Source organism: Eschrichtius robustus, chromosome 8, assembly GCF_028021215.1.
Source record: "Eschrichtius robustus isolate mEscRob2 chromosome 8, mEscRob2.pri, whole genome shotgun sequence".
NCBI lineage: Eukaryota > Metazoa > Chordata > Mammalia > Artiodactyla > Eschrichtiidae > Eschrichtius > Eschrichtius robustus.
In genome coordinates, this window is record NC_090831.1 from 63,909,814 (window position 1) to 63,936,110 (window position 26,297).

At 39.5% G+C, this 26,297-nt stretch overlaps 1 protein-coding gene across 1 annotated transcript in view; it reads right to left on the minus strand.

Moving 5' to 3' along the window:
- SCIN (scinderin) overlaps positions 1-26,297 on the minus strand; it is an 81,106-nt gene that overhangs the window by 11,817 nt on the left and 42,992 nt on the right. The window contains exons 5-13 of the mRNA XM_068549968.1: positions 23,421-23,513; positions 21,086-21,218; positions 20,595-20,683; positions 19,555-19,770; positions 17,259-17,380; positions 11,439-11,529; positions 6,282-6,452; positions 2,503-2,680; positions 2,079-2,200 (exon numbers count right to left, since the gene is read on the minus strand). Of these exons, the coding sequence (XP_068406069.1) occupies positions 2,079-2,200; positions 2,503-2,680; positions 6,282-6,452; positions 11,439-11,529; positions 17,259-17,380; positions 19,555-19,770; positions 20,595-20,683; positions 21,086-21,218; positions 23,421-23,513 (1,215 nt within the window). The remainder of the gene's footprint in view (positions 1-2,078; positions 2,201-2,502; positions 2,681-6,281; positions 6,453-11,438; positions 11,530-17,258; positions 17,381-19,554; positions 19,771-20,594; positions 20,684-21,085; positions 21,219-23,420; positions 23,514-26,297) is intronic.

A 26,297-nucleotide genomic window follows, 5' to 3' on the forward strand; every position in this document is an offset into this window, starting at 1 on the left:
CATGACCCCAACCTGAAGCCCCCTGAGCATGACAATACCTGTTTGTTGTAATCTGATGACATTTTGAGATTGTTACACAAAAAACAAACACTAACCATTTACAGAGGGCAAATTTGTTTATATTTTCTTTTTACAGAATAATTACCAATTACATAATGCTTAAAAAAAGCAAAAACCTTAAATATCACTTACTCCATGCCTGGCACTGTTGTATATATGCAACAACTAATTTAATATTCACAACAACCCTATGAAGTAGGTACTAGGATTATCCCCATTTTTCAGATGAGAAAATTATAGCACAGAGAGGGTAAGTAACCAGCCTAGGGTCACACAGCCAGTAAATAATATCACCAAGTAAGTGATATCAAACAGGCAGAATGGTTCTAAAAGCTGTGCTTTTAACCAATAGGCTCTGCTGTATTGTATGAATCTACATGTCTAAAGCCTGCTTTCTGATGATGAGATCAAACACTTGTTAGTAACACTCCTTTTCCTTAAAATGTGAAGGGATTAGCGTTCCAAATATCAAACAAGAAACTGAGTAGGTGTAAAGGAAAAGTATATTTCTCTTAAATATGTGAATGACAAAAACCAAAAACTAATAGATTTTTTTAACCTAAGAACAAAGCCTAGGTGTTATTTTTGTAACATATATCTCCACTGGAAACAAACATGTTATTTACAGCATTATTCGTAGATAATACTAATAAGAAATTATAGGAGCATATGCTGAAAAAGCCATTGTTTGGATGCAATTAAATCAACAGTCAAAAGAGTAAAACAACAGATTTTTCTGACAGCAAGTTTATAAAATATATGGATTTCCTGCAAAGTAGGTGAACAACTGTGGTGCCCAGCCACATAATACTTATCACAATCCACCATTTAAATCTTTAATTTTTAGGTCAAATCACATGTAAGCTTCAAGTGTGGTTCACACATGAGCAGTTTCTTCTTCAAAGCATTTTATTTCAAGCATGCCATGTACCTGGGAAAATACTTACTAAATTTTCATGTGTGTGTTGAAAAGTAAAGCTTGTATTTACCAAGACTTGGTGACCAAATATTTAGTTCAGATTTTATAGGCAAGGAATTTGTTCTTTAAATGAAAGATTTACACAAAAATTTAGTAAGTCAAACAGAGAAAGCAGAATTTTTGTGATTAAACTGAGATGAGGGGCCACAGCCCAGGATATTTTAGAGACCCATAGACAATCACTCTTGTACACAAATACTTTTACTTTGAATTGCCTAGAATTCAAAGCTTGTGAATGGGACTATGACTATGACATAAAATATTCCTGCTGGGGCTTCCCTGGTGGCGCAGTGGTTGAGAATCTGCCTGCCAATGCAGGGGACACGGGTTCGAGCCCTGGTCTGGGAAGATCCCACATGCCCGTGAGCCACAACTACTGAGCCTGCGCGTCTGGAGCCTGTGCTCCGCAGCAAGAGAGGCCGCGACAGTGAGAGGCCCACGCACCGCGATGAAGACTGGCCCCCGCTTGCCACAACTAGAGAAAGCCCTCGCACAGAAACGAAGACCCAACACAGCGAAAAATAAATAAATTAATTAATTAATTTAAAAAAAATTCCTGCTGATTTCAGTTAATTTGCAGGTGTGTATGTAGCTTTCTGTGATTTTGCCCAAGGATCATATTTTTTATTCCATCAACATGGTGAAACTTTTTATTCCCGTGGGAAACTGCAGTGTAAAATTTACATAGTTTGATGAAAGAAACCACTATTGTTGCGTACAGAAAGCATCAAATCATTAAATTAGCAAATCCAACCACACGCACATTCGTACCGAAATGACCACATGCTGACACAGGTGCAAAGCAGCTGATATATTTAAGAGCAGCTTGATTAATATAGTACATTACAGTATTCCGATGCTTTCATATCCATTACGTCACTGGCTCTTAAACCAACCCTGCGTGGAGCAAAGAATGTCACCTGTGGTTTGCAGGTAAAGTAAAACTGAGAATCAGGGCAGGAACGCGTTAGAGCAACACCAGAATGCTTCTCTCTCCCACGGCTGCTGGTTCTACCCCAGGGTTTCACGGGACACTTACAAAGAATCTTCCAGTTTTGTTGGAGCAGGCGTAAAGCCGAGGTGGATGGTCTTCAGCCTGGGTTTCTAGCAGGGGAGAGGTCTGGTAGTCTTTTTTCCCTCCAAGGGAATTCCAAAACTCCTCTGTGGAAAACACAACAAGTTAGCCAGTGCATTTTCAGAAGCATATGGTCGGTACTGCTTTACCTTAACAAATAATCGTATCTCACCTCAACTTCACTGTTAAGAAGTTACTTAAATAGAGCAGGAGAAGCTACTTAAATATAGTAGGTACCATCACCCACTTTTGCAACTAGTGAATGGGTTGTTAATGTCCTACAACCATTACAAAGTTCCTATTTACGACAAAAATAAATAAATTACATGATTAGCAAGTATGCCAAATATACGTTCTGGCTAGTGTCCTTGGCCTCACTTATACACACCTGGTTCCTCGCCTTCCTGAATCCTCGTGGTTTTACATTTGAGGACACTTGCCACATACTCTGCTCCCTTCTCCTCCTCCTGGCTGGCCCCTTTTCCTCTCCAGATGTAGCCATTATTTTGTCGTAGTTTCAGGACAAAAGCATCATTGGAATTCAATGACTTTGCATCAACATCTACCTAGAGTATGAAGAAAAATAACACAATGATGTAAATTCACTGTTGCTCCCTCAATAAACATGTCCAAGAAGCTGCGACAGTGCCAAACCACCTACAGACTTCTGTCCTGACCCAGGATATTAATTCAGGGGGCACCAGGACACCCCTAGGGGGTTAGAAACATTAGGAGCACATTGCGCCGTGTCACTTTAACGCTCACCCCGCCCGAAGACAGTAGCACAAGGCTCTGAGAATAAAATAAGGCAAACTTAAGTGATACATAACAAGGATAATATTCAAAGAGACCGCAAGAAGGAGGATGGGCTATAATTGACGTCTGGAAAGAGGCTGTAATATTCACAAATGATAAACGTAAAGCAGAGTGTTCAGTTTTTCTCTCTCCCCACTAAAGAGGTTTGTCAAATAATCAAAGGGACACAGAAAAATCATAAAACAGGGACTGGGATCTAATACAGGCAAAGAGATAATAACATAGATTCACTAAAAGGTTCTCCAGGCTCAGATAAATTATAGCTCAAATTATAAGAGACTGTTTATAGGGGGTTAAAAACACAGCACTGACATACCCCCTTCCTTTCAACTGAGAAGCTGTGGACACCGTCTGGGATGAGCCAGACGAGCACAGCTCCAGTCAGTGTGGCTGCAGAGTGAGTGAGAGGCACCTGGCTGAGACCAGACTCCAGCCTGAGGGTGAGGCTGACAGTGGAGCCTCGGGGCAGGGACGAGGCATGTGCGGAGTCTCAGGCTTGGGAGTGAGTCTGAGGTCCTAGGATGGGCTTGTGCCTTTGACTGCGTCTATGACCTTGTCATTTTGTGTCTCTGCACTGGCCTCTGTGAGACCCTCTGTATGACTATAGGATTGTATGACTGTGACAGTATGTATATGACTCTCTGTGGGACTATGGGACTCCATGTGAGGTGTGCTAACAGGGAGATGAAGAAGAACCAGGAAACAAGACTGTGATAGAGCAGCCATGAGAGAGGAAGAAATCAAGAGTGTGGTGTCCTGAGGTCAAGTGAAGAGAGTGCCTCAAGAAGGAGCTGGTGGGGATTCCCTGGTGGCGCAGTGGTTGACAGTCTGCCTGCCAATGCAGGGGACACGGGTTCAAGCCCTGGTCTGGGAGGATCCCACATGCCGCAGAGCGGCTGGGCCCGTGAGCCACAACTACCGAGCCTGCGCGTCTGGAGCCTGTGCTCCGCAACAAGAGAGGCCGCGATAGTGAGAGGCCCGCGCACCGCGATGAAGAGTGGCCCCCGCTCGCCGCAACTAAAGAAAGCCCTCGTGCAGAAACGAAGACCCAACACAGCCAAAATAAGTAAATTAATTAATTAAAAAAAAACAACAACAACAGGAAGGAGAAAAAAATGGGTAAGATCTCAAAAAAAATTTTTTTTTAAAAAAAAGAAGGAGCTGGTGATCGGCTGTCCAAATGATGCCGTTTGACCAACTGTGTCGAGCTGCCAGAGGAAGGCATCAACCACGTGGAGAGTTGGGTTTCACCGGGTTCGTCAGGACCCTGTCCCCAGAGAGAGCACTAGAGGAGCAACGAACAGCTGCTGGAGGTTTTAAAGATGTGTCCCAGGTGTTGGTAACACTCAGAGAAGTGGTCATCATCCTCTTTCAGTAGGAAGGAGGCTCCATGGACCAAGCTCAAAAGAATCTATCAGATCTGATGATGGAGATTTATAGGAACTATGACTTCCAATTTCTAATCCAAATGTCTCCTTACTGGTACAGAGGAAAGAGACAGGTGACAAGAGGCCCATGCCCAGACTGGTGTGGGATCCTGGCGGTAGTTCCAAAATAGAACATAAGAAAGCTTTAGCCTCCCAGGAGATGAAAACAGAAAGCCTTATAAACAATGTTTCGACTAGTGCATTTCAGAGAGGCTAGGAATGCATAGGCTGGTTTGGGAGGCTGCAAGAAAATAAAGAATCTGCATCGCAAGCAGCTCACGATGCCTCCTAAAGAAGTACCCACTGGGAAGAGAGCAGGACCATAACGATTCTCCTTGACTCTTGCATCTGAAATCAACTGAGAGGGCCTGTAGGTGAAGGCTTCACCGTCAATTTGATAGATTAAAAAAAGTAGTCATAATTGAACACATGAGAATCCATGCACAGAAGGTTCTGGATGAGATCAATACCCAACGGCGTTTAAATTATATGACTAAATGAGGTCACTCTGAAGAGGGCCAAGACTGAGCTTCGGAGGGTTCCAGAGCTTAGAGGACGAGCAGAGGAGGAGAACCCAGAAGAGCTGGATGGGAGTGCAAATACTCTTCAGAAGAGTGGCCCTCAAGTGTGGAAGAAATCCTGCTAAGTGAGGGGTTCCAGAAGCCTCGTAAAAAGATAGCGTTTTGAGAAGACAGAAAAGGGTGGCTCTGGCAAATGCTAGCAGGAGGCTGAGAAAAGCGGGGTCAGACAAGAGGCTTTTGACGGCAAAAGGCAGGGCTTTGGCAAACTAGATAAAGCCCATCCGGCTGGAGGGGCAGGAGGGGATGGTGGAGTGGAGTCCAGTACAGGACCACAAGTGTGACATGAAATGGAGTCAAGACACAACTGTTGGATGAGAGGAGCCAGACTGATGGAGACAGTGAGACAACGACTGAAGCCACCAAACAATAAGAGGGGAAGGACCGGGAGCTCAGACAGCACAGGGGGATGGGGGAGGGAGACGGATAAGAAGAAGTCAAAAGGGCAAGGGTCGAGCAAGGAGGGGACCCCACCACCGGTCCCTGGTCAGCAGGCACTGGGGGAAAGCACAACTTCCACTTGAGACGGCTGTATGGCAATCTGTGTCCTCAGAACACAGCCACGGAGCAAGAAGGCGGGGTGGCTTAGAGAAGAGGTTGAGCGGGGAGGGATGCTATGACCCACCTGGTTTTAAGGGCTCAGCTGAACAACTTGGCAAATGGTCCAGGTTTGGGGATATACAGAGAGTGCAGGGCAGTTAGGGGTGACTTGGGAGACCTGGGTTTCAACGGTGACTAAGGTGACTGGGTTATGAAGGGTGATGAATCCTCCCTGAAGTCAAAGCACTCAGCCATTTAAAAACTTGGGCCCAGTGGCCTTGCCCATACCTGGTGGTCTTGTGGTCTGACACTGTGATCTGGGGTTTGACTTCTTTCACAGCTGCTGTCAGAGACAGCTTGTGTGGCCTTAACAGCTGAGTTATGGTCCCGGCCCAGTGTGGTGAAGCTTGCTTTCCACGGTCCTTACACTTGTACAAATAAGGGCCCTCCCTCTTGAATTTCCCTAGTGTGGTCACCTGACCATCACCCTCAATCCATCTTCCCCCAGGCCTTTCAAGACAGAGCTTAAGCTGCCTCACGCCTTTGACAGCTTGATTTGTTACATTACTCTTAAAATTCATTTGTTTTGTTATAAGCTGGTTGAAAAATATGAGAGGCCTGGTATCTGAAGTTAACTTTTTACTTGATTCTCTGGCTTTTAATACTTTTTATGGTGAACGCTGGATTAATTATAGAAATGAAGGGGGTTTACTTGCCAATTTTTTTAAAGACTAGTATTTGTTGATGGCTCAGGTCCACTGGGAAGCCCATGAGCAGGGCAGGTTTTATTGAATGCGTGATGTTACCTCCACAATTCTGGTGATCGATGCCAGGTTTCTTCGGACTTGAAAGAGGCGTGTAGGGGGGGCCGGCACCTGACCTCCTTTCTTTGATGTTCCGTTCTTGTAAATAATGAGTGGTTTGTCTTTGAACAAACTCAGCAGGTGAGCAGGTTCTTTGCCTTGGGAGACTCGGATCTGGGGGCGGTGGGGATAAAAGAAATTAATAAAGAGTGCAATGAAAGAAGACCGTATTTCCAAAGGCATCCTTATTTTTCTCTTTGAAAACAAAATTAAAAATATATAAAAAGTCAAGAGCAGGAGGAACGATGAATCAACAGAAAATATAGGTTAATGATAATCAAGCAGAGCTTCCTCACTGACTTAGGAACCATTCGTTACTCCAGACACAGCACCTTCTCGGGGGACACACCACCACACTGCACCACTTTCTGCTTCCAGAAAGCATAAAGTTTCAAGTCTGTTCATCTACAACTCCAAAAGGGGAAAAACAACGAAGTGCTGATGTATGCTGTCTTTTATGAAAATTACTCTTTTTTTTACAAGGGCACCAAGCTTTCCAGATGTTTAGGGGTATACCTGTCTCTCACGTGTTTTGGATCTCGTTCAGTAGGTTAGGAGATGTGCATTCATTCAGATTCTTCCAAAAATAAGACAAAAGTGTACTCATTCTTTTTACATCCCTACCACTGTGAGATGAAAAAAATCATCATAATCTGGGGATGAATAAAGATTTCAATCCAAACATCAAAAACTGGCAGAAATAAACAGAATAGACTTTCTACTTTTTAGCTTACCTATGGAAATGGTAATAGTAGATTTGCTTAATATAAGCTCTTTTTAAAATACAATATAAGGACTTTTCAGGATAAGGAAATGGAAGAAAATAAATGGCAAGTTATTTAATTTCACCTATTAGTTTAACAACAGATACTGGATCAGATCCGATATCTCTTGCATAACCTATTGATGCATGTATTTACATAAAGAGTTCAAATTTTGTGTCACTCTCCTGTTTTTTTCAATTATTTGCCCTATGCTAAAATTGAAATATCTCCCCTACCCTGGTCTGTCTTTTTCTAGAAGACAAGTGAATGGGAATGCTGATGCACATACCATCATAGGGAAGCCTAGGGAGCACTGAAAGTAACTAACTCCACAAATATCTTTCAACTAGTAGACATTCAAATAAGCGAGTAACAAATTAAAACGTCTTTTGAGTCACACCCCAAAGCTTGGGGTGAGGTTAGCTAAGAGCTCCTAAAACTGCCGTTGGCTTGGCATTTCCCATGACACTGAGAAAACCTCAAGTGCCAACATGAAAGAAAGAGGGCTACTGATTAAGACCCATTCTCCACTGTGAAATGAAAATAAGAGATAGAAAGGTAAATTGAAAATTTTTCAGTACTGTTAATACAGTCTACGAAGGAATGTTTAAAACAGCAATTCAGGACTTTATTTATGCATTGTTGTAAACCACCGCCATCTCGTGGTTAAACTAAGCATTACCATTTCATTGTCAATTTAGGATTCAACTGGCTGCCACTGGAAATTCATTCATTGGGTATATCAAATATTTAACTGTGAAATATAGCATTCATAAGGCACAGGGCCTTATCTTCAAAGTTTTTGCATGATTTGGTAAGCACTACTTGAAAGGTCAACTAAATGACATAGATGATGTCAGTTCTTATAAATATTTCATTCAAGAAATGAATATAAACTCTATGCCAATAAAATGGACAACCTGGAAGAAATGGACAAATTCTTAGAAAGGTATAGCCTTCCAAGACTGAACCAGGAAGAAACAGAAAATATGAACAGATCAATCACAAGTAATGAAATTGAAACTGCGATTAAAAATCTTCCAACAAACAAAAGTCCAGGACCAGATGGCTTCACAGGCGAATTCTATCAAACATTTAGAGAAGAGCTTACACCCATCCTTCTCAAACTCTTCCAAAAAATTGCAGAGGAAGGAACACTCCCAAACTCATTCTACGAGGCCACCATCACCCTGATGCTAAAATCAGACAAAGATACTACAAAAAAAGAAAATTATAGACCAATATCACTGATGAATATAGATGCAAAAATCCTCAACAAAATACTAGCAAACAGAATCTAACAACACATTAAAAGGATCATACAACCATGATCAAGTGGGATTTATCCCAGGGATGCAAGGATTCTTCAATATATGCAAATCAATCAATGTGAAACACCACATTAACAAATTGAAGAATAAAAACCATATTATCACCTCAATAGATGCAGAAAAAGCTTTTGACAAAATTGAACACCCATTTATGATAAAAACTCTCCAGAAAGTGGGCAGAGAGGGAACCTACCTCAACATAATAAAGGCCATATACGACAAACACACAGCAAACATCATTCTCAATGGTGAAGAACTGAAACCATTTCTTCTAAGATCAGGAACAAGACAAGCATGTCCACTCTCACCACTATTATTCAACATAGTTTTGGAAGTCCTAGCCACGGCAATCAGAGAAGAAAAAGAAATAAAAGGAATACAAATTGGAAAAGAAGAAGTAAAACTGTCACGGTTAGCAGATGACATGATACTATACATAGAGAATCCTAAAGATGCCACCCAAAAACTACTAGAGCTAATCAATGAATTTGGTAAAGTTGCAGGATACAAAATTAATGCACAGAAATGTCTTGCATTCCTATACACTAATGATGAAAAATCTGAAAGAGAAATTAAGGAAACACTCCCATTTACCACTGCAACAAAAAGAATAAAATACCTAGGAATAAACCTACCTAGGGAGACAAAAGACCTGTATGCAGAAAACTATAAGACACTGATGAAGAAATCAAAGATGACACAAACAGATGGAGACATATACCATGTTCTTGGATTGGTAGAATCAATATCGTGAAAATGACTATACTACCCAAAGCAATCTACAGATTCAATGCAGTCCCTACAAATTACCAAAGGCATTTTCTACAGAACTAGAACAAAACATTCTTAAAATTTGTATGGAAACACAAAAGACCCCGAATAGCCAAAGCAATCTTGAGGGAAAAAAACGGAGCTGGAGGAATCAGACTCCCTGACTTCAGACTATACTACAAAGCGACAGTAATCAAGACAATATGGTTCTGGCACGAAAACAGAAATATAGATCAACGGAACAGGATAGAAAGACCAGAGATAAACCCACACACCTATAGTCAACTAATCTAAGACAACGGAGGCAAGGATATACAATGGAGAAAAGACAGTCTCTTCAATAAGTGGTGCTGGGAAAACTGGACAGCTACATGTTAAAGAATGAAATTAGAACACTCCCTAACACCATACACAAAAATAAACTCAAAATGGATTAAAGACCTAAATGTCAGACCAGACACTATAAAACTCTTAGAGGAAAACATAGGCAGAACACTCTTTGACATAAATCACAGCAAGATCTTTTTTGACCCACCTCCTAGAGTAATGGAAATAAAAACAAAAATAAACAAATGGGACCTAATGAAACCTAAAAGCTTTTGCACAGCAAAGGAAACTATAAACAAGACAAAAAGACAACCCTCAGAATGGGAGAAAATATTTGCAAACGAATCAATGGACAAAGGATTAATCTCTAAAATATATAAACAGCTCATGCAGTTCAATATTAAAAAAAACAAACAACCCAATCAAAAAATAGGCAGAAGACCTAAATAGACATTTCTCCAAAGAAGACATACAGATGGCCAAGAGGCACATGAAAAGCTGCTCAACATCACTAATCATTAGAGAAATGCAAATCAAAACTACAATGAGCTATCACCTCACGCTGGTTAGAATGGCCATCATCAGAAAATCTACAAACAACAAATGCTGGAGCAGGTATGGAGAAAAGGGAACCCTCTTGCACTGTTGGTGGGAATGTAAATTTATACAGCCACTATGGAGAACAGTATGGAGGTTCCTTAAAAAACTAAAAATAGAATTACCATATGACCCAGCAATCCCACTACTGGGCATATACCCAGAGAAAACCATAATTCAAAAAGACACATGCACCCCACTGTTCACTGCAGCACTATTTACAATAGCCAGGTCATGGAAGCAACCTAAATGCCCATCGAGAGATGAATGGATAAAGAAGATATGGTACATATATACAATGGAATATTACTCAGCCATAAAAAGGAATGAAATTGGGTCATTTGTAGAGACATGGATGGACCTAGAGACTGTCATACAGAGTGAAGTAAGTCAGAAAGAGATAAACAAATATCGTATATTAACACATGTATGTGGAATCTAGAAAAATGGTGCAGACAAACTGGTTTGTAGGGCAGAAATAGAGACACAGATGTAGAGAACAAACGTATGGACATCAAGCGGGGAAAGCGGGGGTGGTGGTGGTGGTGGGATGAACTGGGAGATTGGGATTGACATGTATACACTAATATATACAAAACAGATAACTAATAAGAACCTGCTGTATAAAAAAATAAATAAAATAAAATTCAAAAAAAAGAAATGAATGTAATAGTTCATGGGGAACTTCATGGGGAGTTACTGCATTTACAGAATTCAATCATCTTGTTAATTTGTTAATTAACAATTAACAAAGTTAGTTTATTTTTTAAAAGTTAATATGCACCTTTAAATTTAGGTCTAACTTGCTTTATTTAGGAACTAAAATCCAGGATGGAAAGAAAACCAGCTGGAAGACCGAATTCACTCTCCACATCTCAGTTTTTATGTACTAAAGTATCGGACTTCCTTTTCTAATTACTTTCTACCTTTGAAGAAGCCATTACACATTTATAAAGATTTGAAAACTGGAAAGTGATCACCTGAAAGTGATAACTCAGGTAGAACAGTTTTAATAACAAGTGGCTATCATTGATCTGATATGATTCTAAAGGAATGATTCTTTGGGGCTCTTAAATCTGTGAATAGTTTATTTTTGTTTCTGTTTTTTAAATTTTGTTTGCTCCCTCTTTTCCAGAATCTGAGAGAACGAGTATGGCATGAGAATAGGAATATTTAAATTCTAAAATGAAAAAAAAGATAATATTTAGAAAGTGTCAAATTCCCATCCCAGCTTGGGAAAAGGGTTTTAACTAGACACTGGGCTAAGAAAACTTTAACTTGTATAAGTTTTGGGGTAAAAATATCCCAACCTGCACAGCCTGTCCTCCAAGGGATCTATCCAACTGAACGGTCAGGAAGGCGGAGGTCGTCAGCTCATCCCTCGTGGCATTTGCTCCTTGCCTGGAGGAACCAAAGTAAAATAAATTAGCTTGTATGTAAGTTTTAAGATCTTCTAATGTAGGCATTTCAAGCAGAAACTTAAGTTATTATGAAAGATCAAGAAGAAACCAGATGTTTTGACATGATAAAGCCATAGAAGCTATTGTTTTTTTAAAGTACTTAACTAACATTGAGCCATGAACTATCCCATGTATTGTTTAGAACTACATATGATAGGTATCTTTAATCTCCATTTCATAGGCCCATTTTTAGTTCCATAATTACTTTGCTAAGTAGTCAATTCAGTCTGATTTCAAGTTGGAGGTGCCTATTTTGGGAAACCACCTTCACAGTGAAAATAATCCATTTGAGTAGAATACGAGCCAAATCTATTAGACTGGATGTTAGAAGTACTTTATCTTTCCATGAATATTTGGTGATCTTAGTAACAAATGTGTGGACCCAGAAAAATCAAGAAAATAATCATCAGAAGTAGGCAATGGTGAAGCCCCATTTTGTCATTCTAGCAATTCTTTAAAGGAATTTTTAATAAAACCGTACAAGAAGCTAAACTACCAGTGACCCAGACAAGGATTAATGAATCGGGTCTTCCCTAGTGGTCCAGTGGTAAAGAATCCGCCTTCCAATGCAGGGGACACAGGTGCGATCCCTGGTTGGGGAACTGGGATCCCACATGCCACGGGACAACTAAGCCAGTGTGCTACAACTACTGAGCTCACGCCTCAACGAGAGAGCCCGCATGCCACAAACTACAGAGCTCATGCGCCCTGGAGCCAGCGCGCCACAACTAGAGAGAGAAATCCTGCACACCGCAACTAGAGAGAAGCCTACGTGCTGAAACGAAGACCCAACACAGCCAAAAAAAAAAGAGTCAATGAATCAATTCATCCAGTTCATCTGCAACTTCTCTTTCTAGGGTAGCTTGTGGCTATAACTCCAATCACTGGCTTAACTTATATAGCAACCCCTGGGAGATCTGCTTGTTTGATGACTTTGTGGGAGGGAAAAGCCAGTGAAAGCACTGAGCATTGTTTGGAGCCAATCCTCCTATCTTTGTGTGACTAGGGGTTAGCGGGAAGAACACTAATCCTGGAACTGGATTTTGAAAATTAATTATATCCTTTCTTCTGAAGGTCTGAGAGTGCGCTACCTGTTCCATACCCAGAACAGATTAACAATAGCCTCCCAACCTGGGCAACACACACAGACACACACCCCAAAACACAGAATTCAGGGAGCACGTCTCATTTATCTCAGAATATTTCATTGCACCAACAGAGTCAAGTGATTGATATAAAAATGTTCTACAGTGGGGTGCAAAAAAAAAAGGAACGATATGCTCATGTCAGGCATACGTTTAAAAAAATAAAAAATGCTTTTCATAACAAAGGCACGCATAAAGATACAGTCTTTTAATGCTAATTGCCTAAATTTTCCATGAGCTTATCATGCTAGCAAACACTTCCGGGAGCCACTGGGAGCACCGGCTGGGGAGTAACACAGAGCTGAGGAAACAGCAGGCTCTGTTATCACCTGTCTTTCCTTCCTCACATCTGCAACTTCTTGGATGTTTCTTCATTTCCTTTTTTTTCTGCAGGAAAAAAATTCAACTAACTAATAGACTACATCACCAAACTTTTGTCACCATTTTACTATTTTTTTTCCTGGAGTATTTCAACCAGTAAAACTGAAAACCCTCACCAAACTTTTGCCGTCTGACACTCTTAATAAATATTTCACTGTTCATCTCGAGCCCTTCTTCCTCTTCCTGTCAAAGTGACTCATGCTTCCATCCACACAGATTCAAACCAATTTGCTTTATTGAGCTATGACCCAGGAGGTCAAGGACTCCACTGCAATCAAGATATAATAAAGTTGCTCTTTGCCTCTAATTTTGAAATCCTGTGCCTAGGGGGAAAAAAAGCAATCTACTTTGATATGATTCCTTCTTTATAAATCTGTGGTGCTTGTTACTCATTAAAAATAAATGCTGCATGAAAATGGAATTTACTGCTTCAAGAGACTCATCATCGCCACTGTTCAAAGTTTGTTCAATTTCAACTACTTGACATTTCAGAGAAAAGATCACTGCTGAAATTATTTTTCTCCTATCATTTTAGAATATAAATGGTTTCAGAAATAAAGAGACAAAGTGATTTAATTCTAGTTTGTCACCTTCAACTCTGCTTCTTGGATTTAACCTATTTACATCCCTGCATTGAAATTATCACATAAACTGGAAACCTGTTTAATTTGAAAGCTAGTCTTCAAGAGGCATTTTCTAAATGCCTCTTTGCTACCTTTATGGAAGTTTTTGAAGTTCTGCAAACCATACAATATTAACAAACTGACATATTTAACATCCATGATATTAAACGACAAAAACTCACAAGAGGACACAAGCATCTAACTTATATTCTTGATATCTCAAAAAGTCATACATTCTCATCACAGAAACCTTGAACACATCAAAATGAAAAAAGAAAACTAAATGACCCCCTCCCCCAGCCCCAGTCCTAGCCCAAAGGTCATGACTATTAAATATGTGACATGTTTTCATCTTCTCTTTCTCTTTGATTTCTTTACAGTGAGGACCAAACTTGTCCTCCTCCTGAGTTCCTTATCTCAGCGAATAAAACACTACACACCTGTGCACAGACCAGAAATCTGGGGCCACCCTTGACTCAGTCATCTTCTCCGTTCCCCGTAACCAGTCATTCAGATGTCAACTCCTTAATACTTTGCACACTTGCTCATCCTTTCCCTCCCTTACACTGAGCTCTGGCCATATTATCATTCAGTTGGATTATTGCAATAAATTCCAAATGGCCTCTCTGCCAACAATCTCCCACCGGTCCATTCTTTAGGTGTTAACCAGAATAATTTCTCTAAGATGGAAACCAATCATGTCACTCCCCTGTGCGAACTCTTTGACTGGCTCCCAATGCCCTGAAAATAAAGTTCATCTTCCCCAGGATAGTTACAAAGTCATTCACCATTTGGCTCCTTCTAATTTCTCTGGTTTTATCTTTTGCTCCTTAACTTTGCTCTTGCCATACATCATTACTAACCAAGGAGAGCACGATTTTCCCTGCATTGCTTGGAACAACTTCCCTATTTGCTTGCTTCCATCGCTCCCATTTTTGCTCCCACTTCGATGTCACTTCTAAGAGCCCTTCACCAATAGCCTAGGAGTGAGCTTGAGTGTCTGTCCCTAATTCCCCACAGATCACTCAGCTTGGTTTTATCTTAAACCCTTCATATTTCATTGAAATGCCTGATAATCATCTTTCTCTCTTTAAAGTATAAATTCTTGGGCAAGGTTTTTTTTTTTTTTTTCACCACTGTATCTTTAGTATCTAGCTCAGTGCTTGGCACATAGAAAGTGCTCTATGAATACTTTCGTAGGATTGAAGGAATAGCTACTGCGTTTAAAATATACGACCTGATTTAATCTGTTTTAGTTATATCCACATAGTTATTGATATGGATTACAAACTGCTAATTCCTCAAAACATTCTCTTGAGTTACTTATTTAGTCTTTCTTCTTTGATCTGAGTGCTACAATTAATTATATTTTTTACATACCAAAAAGAATTAAGAGGAAGACCAAGAAACAGAATGTGAAAGAAAAGCTGACTCGCAACAATAAATTTATCCCTACAAATGCCATGCTTTGCACACACTCTTCTGAATTAAAATTTTAGAAAAGGAAATTGCAAAATAAGGACACAGCTTCTACCGAGGTATAGCTGCACACAGGCCTTAAAGAGAGCTGCAGATCAAGGTGTGAAATGTTGCTTCACCAGTTACAAAAGTTGTGACCTTGGGTTAAATTACTTAATCTGCCTAAGTCCTCCTTCCTTTTTTATCTTTACCTTTCACTTGAAAATAATCTGGTTGTGAGGAAGAAAGATAATATATGGAAACATCTAGCACTTTGCTGGCACAAACATGCTGCTCAAAAAAATGGTTACTAAGAAGACGGCATCTTAAACATAGAGTTAAATAGCTAAATACATTCATCTTTGACAGGATATGATGTGACTGTGGAGTCAGAAATGTCCCTGGACACAGTGGTTCTCATTAACGCCACGATGTACATTAGAATCTCAGCAGTCCTACCACCACCTTTATTTGGTATAAAGTGGGGGCCAGGCGTTTGGATTTGTGAAAAACTGTCCAGGTTAGTATGTGCAGCTAGTATTGAGAACCACTGCCTAAGCAGTGCCTGTCAATCATTAAAGTGCATATGAATCATCCTGAGATCTTGTTAAAATGCAGGTTCTGCTTTAGTGGGTCAAAGATGGGGCCTGACATTTTTCTAACCAGCTCCCTAGTGATGCCCATGCTTTTGGTTCACAGACCACCCTTTGGGTACCAAGAACTATGGGATAGGGATAATCATCTCATCTCCTTTACTTGGTTAAGCTCAAGGCACTGGCCAGTATAAGTGTTAAGTGGTCACACGGTGTGGACAGATGTCTCTGTCATCTGGTGGGACGCTGACCAGAGAGAAATGTCACGATATCAGCAGACACCTGAGTCTGCATACATTCAATATGTTCCCTGAAGATTGCCATCACCATGTAGGCAAAGGCAGGATCCTGCTTCACCCTTGCGCCTTTGGCCTACACCCCTCAGCTTTAAGATTTTTTTTTTTAAGTATTTATTTATTTATTTATGGTTGTGTTGGGTCTTCATTTCTGTGAGAGGGCTTTCTCTAGTTGTGGCAAGCGGGGGCCACTCTTCATTGCGGTGCGCGGGCCTCTCACTATCGCGGCCTCTCTTGTTGCAGAGCACAGGCTCCAGACGCGCAGGCTCAGTAATTGTGGCTCACGGGCCCAGCTGCTCCGCGGCACGTGGGATCTTCCCAGACCAGGGCTCCAACCCGTGTCCCCTGCATTGGCAGGCAGATTCTCAACCACTGCGCCACCAGGGAAGCCCCTTTAAGATCTTTTTTGAAAATTCTTTTCTTTTTCTCAGTCTTCTCAGAAATATTCTACTTTTCCTGATCTCACTTAATAAAAAGTTTGAGAATCCCACATTGCATGATTTGTTGCAGAATCTCTGTCCCTTTGGAATAGTCCAGCATGCTATGTGTACTTCACTTACTTGGTTGGACACTCCCCATGGGCACTGACTCTCTCTAAGTGAAATTAACCTTCAATTAACTCAAGTCATTATGCGAAAACCATACGAGATATGGATGCAATGGCATTTTTCTTCATTACTGCTATGAATTTCATGAGGACAAAGAATAAGGATGCATCAATTTGAGGTCTCTGGAGTATGAAATAGAATCATAAATTATATACATGCCTTAGAGGATTTGCATCATTGAAATGCTGCAGCTCCAATCAAGATGGGCTCTGTGAATTTTAACAATAAGAAGACATGGTACCTGATGCCAGTTGGAGTGTTAGCTTGCATAGGAGATGAGTTATTCAACTGCATATCCACTAAAGGAACACTACCCTTGGGCTATCAGAACCTTTCTCCTAGATTAGAAAGGATGACACTTATCTAACCCCTTCTGCTTGTGGACAGCAGCTGCAGAATACAGTCAAAATCATATCGAAAGAATACTACTTGCATGCTATACAAACCTCACGGGCGTATTTATAGGATAATTCTACCCCCTACTGCATGGAATTTAATGAAATTTAACTTTGGAGCAAAATGTGGCCTCTACGGAACTTGAGATCTTATGAAAGAGGGAGACTTACCAGGTGTAGATAATCTGTCCTCTGGGATAAGTGTAGAGTATAATGTAGCAGTCACCACCATGGAATTCACCATACGAGTTTCGGTCAATTTCGATCCTACCATTGTTTTCTACACGCCAAATCTAAAAGTAATGAAATATGTGTACCAAAATCAACATTTTCTTGATCTAATGATACTTCTCAGAGGTTTAAAAAACATTTTGGTTTAGATCTGTCATTAAGCAACTTTTAAATTACTTTTCTAACTAGTTTACAAATTAAGCAACAGGAAGAAATTTTTATCAATTTGGCAATTTGGTTATTGACTTTTTAAGCACTTATAGTTCTTTGGTACCCTTCACAGTACTTAGCTCAGTTCTGAGCCTGTTGATTAATAAGTACATATTGTTTGATCGATTAGTGAAAATAACATGACACTCTAGTGGAATAACAAACTGAAATATTCCGCTCAGAAATACATCTCTTAACTTACATAAAATTTTTCACCAGTTGGGAAGTAATTTTGTTTTAATTTCTTTTTCCCTGTGTTTTAAGCCATGAGACTATTGTTTTCCCAGGTAAGAGTGGCAGATTGTGACCAAATAATAAAAATACCAATTGCATGACTTCTATTTTCAAAAGCCACCATCTAGGCATGAGACTGATTAAGATAAAAGCAGGCAGAACTAGTTATTTTCTATTTCCTTATCCTCGTCACAGATTAAAGACACTTTTAATTAAGGATTAAAAGTTGGAGAGATGAGAGTTGTAAATGAAACGGGAAAGTAACACTTGAGTGAGAGACTGCAGGCACTGTGCGCGAGCACCGTCCCGCCTGGGTCCTGGGGAGGCTCAGGATGGTCCCTTTGCTTTGAAATAAGGAGATGAGCAAGTGCAGAAGAGCAGTGCAGAGTTTTCAGAGAGCAGCCTTCCCACGCCATCCCAGAGGAACAATGGCAGCATGGCCTGGCTAAACCCAAAAACCTAGAGAAAGCCCTGGATGTTAATATCCCTGGGATGGCATGGGAGGGCATCTCAGAGATGCTGTGCCCTAACGTGGAGACTGCAGCTGGGACACACTTGGTGCTGGGAGCCACGTTTGCCATGTTTGTGTTGAGCTCCAGAAAAGGATGTCTGAGCAGGAGACAGACCCAGCCCCAGAAGCTAATACCCCTCTGACAGCGATCATGGCCGGGGGTGGTGGGGGGGCACTTCTCCCTTTGCAGTTCCCACAACCCCTGCACAGCTTAGATTCACACTTCATGTCTTTGAAAAGAGAAAAAACTCTTAAATCTTTTTACTGTATACTTTGGTCCAAGCATTGTGATAAGCCCTGGGAATAGAGCGATAAATTATTCAATTCCCTCCCTCAAGGAACTGACAAGAGGTCTGGGAGGAGAAACCTGTAAGTAAGTGAACAATTCTGTGGTACTTATATGATAAATTCTATGAAGAATATTACTTATGGCTTAAGCACAGAGAAAGGTCATTTCAGTGTGGAGGGAAGGCTTCTCAGAAGAGGTGCAGCTTGTGACTTAATGGAGTTACAAAGGAGGAATGGGAATGTTAGCCAGATGGCAGAGGGGAAGAGTGCTCAAGGCTGTGGAAGGCTGAGGTGCAGACAGCAAGGGTCAATCATGGAGGTCTGGGAGGCCCACCTGAGGATGGACGTTCCCAGGAAGACTGTGGAGAGCCACCAACATTATTCTAGAATGGAAGTGACATTATCCAGTGTCCCTTAAGTTAGATGACCCAACAGCAGATTAAATGTCAAGAGATTTTAGTTAGGGAGAATTCTTAGGAGGGTTTTAACAATTTTTGTCCAAAAATAGCAATAGCCAACAAACTCAATTTGAATGCTCTAAAAATATCTGTGATTTTTGGCACATGACACATGCCCAATTTGCCTTTGTGAATGCCTCTACGGTGCAAGGGAAGGACAGACTTATGTAGTGGGTGCTTTTGGAGCAATGCGCCCTCACTGGACAATCCCGGTTCCAAGGGCAGGAGCATTTCTGGACCAGGAAACAAGATGGAGATGGCTGGGTTGCACGGAGGCCTCTAAGGTGATAATCAGGTGATCTTGCACAAATCGCCTAACTTCTCAGAATCTCAGCACACACACCGTAAACTAGGCCTGAAGGCCAGACAACAGCTCTTCCAGCTTTGAACTCCCTGGTTTAATATACAGTCTTGAACCATTTTTATTAATAATAAAAATTCACAATTTACAAAGTTTCCTGAAGTTATATTTCCACATATCTTGGCATAAATGGGCTTGACAAGGACAAACAAATGAACAAAAACATGTAAATACCTCCACTTTGCCAGAACCATCATCCACCATATTATGCTGGGCTGCCATTTGTGGAGAACTGTGTAATTTTGAGGCGTCAAATGGAATTTGTTTTATTTGAGCCACTTTCTCAGTGACATATACTTTCCCAAAGCCATCACTCTGATCTTTATCTCTCCAGTCCTTAAAGAACTGTTTGAAGATTGGTGTTTCACCTCCTTCTGGAAGAACTTGAATCTGAAATTTAAAAAATAATAATAATTATAAACAGAAAAATAAGAGACCAAGGAGAAACATTAATCTAGTAGTGGAGGACAAAAACTGAGGAAATGCAAAGATGATCCTCTTTTTTGTGATGACAGATGTAAACTTAGAAGCTGGGATTCTGAATTGAGTGCAAAAGGGAAGGTTATCAAATACGAAGCTAAAACAATGCAACCTGGCTTTTTTTTTTCTTACGGCTAAAGTAATTGCCACTGAATCTGGATGTTTGAGAGAAGAATAAAGTTATTTCGTATGTTACCATTACAGTCAAATAAGTTTGACTGTTTTCCTACACTAGGTTCATAAGATGTCTGTGACCTGAAAGAAATGATCTCATTGTGTTACTTGTGCCAGGATATAAAAATGAAGAGAAAAGATGAGGCTGAGTGATTCAGAAAAGAAGAGCAACTATCCAGTGTCTATGTTGATCTCCATGAAGGCAACTATTCTCTGGGCATTAGTCCATGTCCATACAAATTGCCCTAAGGAATAACTGATACATGCTCTCGGTTAATTCAACTGTGGTTGATCATCTTGACTTAAAGGCTGTGGAGGAAGTGGATGTGTTCTTATTCTCATCACAAAGTCCCGTGGAAGGTCTGATCTCCAATTTCTGCAAAATCCCATCCTCCACACAGATATAGTTCTAGGGACACATGATACAGCATGGCACACATGTGAGAATGACTTCCGTGCATACGTTATTTTGAACCAAATTCTTTCATGAGTTTTGTGGCGATGTCATGAGCTCCCATGTTTAAAAACATTTTTTCTAGCCAGTTCATTTCCACACACACCTGAGTATTAGTAGAATAATGCATTTGTTCTAGGAATTCTTCAGCTGTCTTCATGGCAGCCTTTCTCTCCTGGGGATTAGCATCTCTACCTAACATGCAAGATATATGAAAGAGACAGAATTTCAGAGAAGCAAGGTATTATATGATTAAGAAATACTTGTGCACCAAAAAGTAAACATAATAATAATTGAATTTAACTACAACCCTGAAAGAATAGCAGAATTTTCCTAGTATACTAAATATATTTAATAATATTGTAATGAACACTCTGTATAAAAAAGATTCTTTTTATAGTGCCCAAAGGCTTTCTTTCACCCCATCATCCCTGGTAAATAATGCTGGTAGGAAGAAAATATGGTTTTGATGTCTGCATTTTACAGATCACGCAGAAAGGTAAGGTTTCTTTAAGTCAGAAAAGCTGTTTTATTTACCTTTCCGAAGAAATATGTATAAATCTGAAGTACATCAACAATACCAATGGCATTTTTTACCTTTCCATACAAAAATCTGTTTTGCAGCACCGTGGTCCAAAATGAAGCATTCTTCAGAAAGCAGCATCGCCGTGGAGAAGGGGTTTTCTTCTGCCACCATGCTCACTTTCATGGAGCCACTGGCATCTGAAACCTAACATGAAAACCATGAGCTTGCTTGGGGATGATCAATATGTTCTAAACTCTTTGATCATGGTGATGATTGCACGACTCTGTACATGTAATAAAAGCCACTGAGTTGTACACTTTAAATGGATAAACTTTATAATCTGTAAATTATATCTCAACAAAGCTATTTCAAAGAAAACAAACAAACAAAAAACCCCATGAGCCCAGTTATACCCTTAGAAAGGCTTTTTAAAAATCCTCTGGGGTAAAAGTATTGCTAATAAAAAGTTAAGCTTCAACACAGAAAATAATAATGATAATAATAATGGATAAGGTTTGTTGTGACTTCATATATACTAGGCACCACACAATGAACTTTAACAAGATTATTTCTTAATTTTTATTAATACAACAATCTTTTTTTTTCAACAATCTTTTAAATAGGTAATAAACTTACACTCATTGCACACACACAAAAAGCTGAAGCTTAAACATTCATTCATTCAACATTTACTGAGTACTATCATATGCCAGACACTGTGCTAAGGAAGGCATTGATACATTACAGTTTATGCTTACAGATTTTTTTCAATATGGGGCCTGTAATTTACCTCATTTAAATACTTTTGTGTAAATTATCAAAATAAATATCATCTGTCACAAATAAAACTGTGTCACAAGTAAACTTACCTAGACTCTTGAAGTTTGTAAATGACTACAGAATTTTTTTTTTTTTTAAGTTGCAGGTGATCTTACAAAATTTGCTACGTTAGAATTCACTGTTTTTCAAAGGCCTGGTAGGCTGCAAGGTAATCCACCCGGGCACTTGTTAAATATGCTGATTTGAGGGCCCTACCTAGATCAGTGGTGGGGTTTTGCAGCACTGTGGTAGGGCTTGAACTCTGTATTTTTAGAAATCACCCTAGGTGACTCTGCTTCCCAGCTCTGTTCAGCAATCCCAAATTAAATATTTTCAAAAGGACTTTAGAGTTGGATGTATGCAATACATTACAGATCCACTAGAGGGAGCATTATTTCAGGATTAACATGTTCACATTTAAAACTATTTCCCTTCTCCCATAATGCTGTCCAAGAGGGAGAACAGGTTTGTTTGATGATGTGGCATAAAAGATATTTGTTAAACTGTTGCACTTGGGTTTTAGAAACAGTAATAAAAAAATAAGCTGCCACAAAGTCTTTAGAATAACAATTTCTGTGTGGCTTATATTAAAATTATCAGTATGTAGGAGTGGTAACCACATTTTCCTTTGCCATCTAGGAGGAAAAGAATCTACTTCCCCTTCCGTTCTACAAAAAGGAAGTTCTTCTATACAAGTTAGTAACTTGATCTTCATTTAAAATCACAGCGTGTCTGAGCCAGAAGATCCCTTTAACGAGCAGCAAATGTAATTCTTTCTCGTAAGAGCTGAGAAAACTATTCAGTTCTGCAGGGAGATTAAGGTCTGCTCCAAATCACATGCTTAGAAAGTTACAAGGGGAGGGAATGCTTGAAGGATCCCATCTGAACCGTCTCCTCAACTGGTACATCTTGTGGATTTTGTTACCCTCACCAGCAATAAAATCATAAAATTGTGGAGTTGGAAGGAACCTGAGTAATTTTCTAATTTAATTTCTTTTTTTTTTTTTTTTTTTCAGATAAGAAAACTAAGACCCAGAATGGCCATGTCTTGCCCAAGGTCACCCAGGCAGTCCTTTCCACAGAGCTGACATGGAATTAAGTCTGCCAATGCCCAGGACAGTTTTTACCCTGTTTCCTTCCAGCTGTTTGATTTGATAGCCTTGCGCTTATAACAAAGAAAGCCTCCATGATGGCTAAACAGGATATTTTAAATAAGGGGATGATTTTATAGCTTATTAAGATCTTATAAGAAAAAGCTTACAAAGTTTTTGTACTTCATGAAGGAAACATTTTGTTGAATGTAATGTATCAAAACATATTGTTGCAAATGAATACGGCAACAATGTATAATTTTATTTAAATCACAGCAAATTATTATTTGCTGTTTTTAATAAAAATTTTAAAAGTAATAGAAAGAGGAATTTAAATAACTATGCTAGAGCAAAGAACGGATTCTGCCCACACATTTCTCTTTGAGGGCAATGAGGAGACTTGCCATCTGCAGCAAAGAGTCCCTCCCAGTACAGGCCCCCCCGCAGCAGCTTGCAGTCCAGTAAAAACAACAGAACTCCCTCACAGTGAACCCACCATGTAGAGTTTAGCCATTTTCCTGTTAGTTATGTCTGCTATAATGTCGTCATCCTCTTCTCCATCCCTAAGCTCCGGCTTTTCCCCTAAAACCTGGAAAAAAAAAGTGCACAAATAAAAGATAAAGACCACTCATTAATGGTGCACAGTTAAAAAAAAAAAAAAAGTAAAACAGCTTACATTTCTAAAGTCATAGATTATAAAATATTGGCAATCAAAATGACCAGGCTCAGACATGTCTCACCAGTTATATTAAATTGTCCTTTTACCATGGGTCAAATCAATCAATGGCATTTAGTAAACACTGAGTTTGCTGGTGATGTGAAGGAGAAAGTGAAATCCCAAACTTGAAAGTGTAGGTCTCCGTATTATTGAAAACTAGTAGGAATTAATTAAAATTTGAGTTCTACGTTCAGTTCTACACATGGAATTTCTTCCATGGCCTCTGCCTCTAGAAGCAATCTATAGGTTTTATTAATTTATTATCACAAAGACTTGGTCAAAATTACTATCTGAGGGTAGGGTACTATTATCATTATTGATTTAGACTAGATAAAGTGCAAGTTAACCACACCATGCTTTGTTTCCTGCTGTATTTTTGGCACAGAACAAATGAATGTCGAATGAATGAATGCACTTATTTGTTCTTTGCATATCTGATGCAATCCAAAAGTTCAAGTAAAGCATTTGGTAGAAAATACATTTGAATCTGCTTTGAATTTCTGTACACCAAAATCACAAAAAAAGTCTATAAAGCACCTTAATTAATTCATTTAATTAATTGACATAAATATCATAGGATGTTAAGGACGGGAATCAAATATAAATTTATTGAAAACAATGTGATTTTTATAACAATACGTAGATATAATTTCAAGTTTAGAAAATACAAAGAAGCTATTCACTTGGATTCAATAAATATTTAATATACAATGAGATTCCTTGCATAATGCATTTTATAGTCAGTATTCCTTACAATATATTGTGTGAAAATATATACTGCTGAATACCAGACAACAATAAAAATGTATATAAATTCTAATCCTTGCATGAGCATGCCACAGCCTCGAGTTTAGAAATACATTAAAGACTTATTTCCTCTCAGAATATGCCCATCTTTTTGTTTATACAGTGATCAATAAAACCCTTTAACTACTGACCACACTAAATGATTATAATATAGTTTTTCTTTTTTTACTAAAAGTAGGATCAAGACAAAAATTAAAATACAACCAAAAGTGCTTTTTTAAAAAACAGTTTTACCTTGGTAGAAATATGTGTAACTTACAAGAGCAGTGAAAGGTCTCATATACCCTTTAGAAATTGTACTTCAACCAAGACAGTCGTTTGGAATCAACAGTTTGGGTTAAGGACATATTTAATCCTGGGAAGTCTCCCAGTGGACTAAGTAAGTCTGAGATTTGGGGCATACTCGAACTTTTAATTTTCAGACAACAATTCCCATATTAGCTAGGGATCTTAATTAGCCTCTCAAAGGACTGTAGCATAGTTGGAAATTGAACCCAGGGAATTTACCAGAAACAGGCTTAACTCCAGAGGTACAGGGAGGCTGTATATTGCCAGGTACCATTTTAAAATTCAGTTCAACAACTAAGCATTCACCAAACACCTCACTGGGATATACAAGAGAGTTTCCAACCACCCTGCACAACGCTTAAAAACTTTACATCCTTCCTAGAAAGAGGAAAATAGTTTAATACGTTCACCTTATCAACTATGCCATACATTTTGATCTTTGAAATAAACTGTAAATACAGCTTTTCTTTTTCTCTACAGGTAGGATAATGCCTAAATTTAAAACATCCATTTTAGGTTTCTCAAGTGATGAGCATTTAGCTCATGTAACCCTTTGTGTATGAAATAACATATACTTTGACAATCTAAAAAGGAAGGCGAAGAGAGAAGCCTTATCTCAGGATGTTCCATGAAAGTTTCATCTATTGTTCTAGCCAATACCTGCCACTCCAGCTTGGAGCCCCCCCTTTCCTTCAATTATTTTCTATAAATTTCTACTTAAAAGTACCACCATCCTCCAACATGCTCCAAACTTACCTTATCTTTCCACAAAACTGACCATTCTCAATTCTCTGTTTGTGTCAGGGAATCTCTATTCCTCTATTCACCTGGACTTAAAATCATGTCGTCAGTTTTGAATACTTCCTGTCCTCTACTTTGAGTCTCCTAGCCTCTTAGTCATTAAATTCTCCTTCTTTATGATGATGCTTAGAGTCACTGTTTCCTGTCTACATTCATCCCCACCCTAATGAAGTTCTTCATCACCCAAGTCACGGCGTGTGCCTACTCCTGTCAATTCCCTCCTGCCTTCAGTCCCCCCTCATCTTTTCATCCAGAAAGTTATCCTGTGCAATGGCTGGAAGGCCCATCTTATTTCACTTTACTCCAATGCTTCAAGAATATGACTCCAGAAAAAGATTTATATCTTTTATCTGCAGCAGTGATTCTTAAGGTTCAATGTGCTCAAGCGACATCTGAGTAACTTGATAAAATACAGATTCCCAACTGCCAGCTATTAAGTCAGTGGATCTGGGGTGAAGCCCAGGATTCTGCACTCCAGATGATTCTGAATTGGATGCTTACTGACAGAGCCCCAACTCTTCTCTCTGGATTCCAAGGCTCCTCAAGAGGCTGGATGTGACCTACTTGGCATTATTTCCCAGCATCTAGCAAGTAGCCTTCTCTAATCAAGCTCATGTTTCCCATGTCCCCTGGGAGCCATGCACTTTCCTTCCCCAGGGCTGTACCTAATGCTCTATGTAACTGCTACCTAGGTTGACTGGCTGTGGCAGAAGCAAAACTGAACAATTATTCTTTGGTTGATTCAGTTAATTATAATTA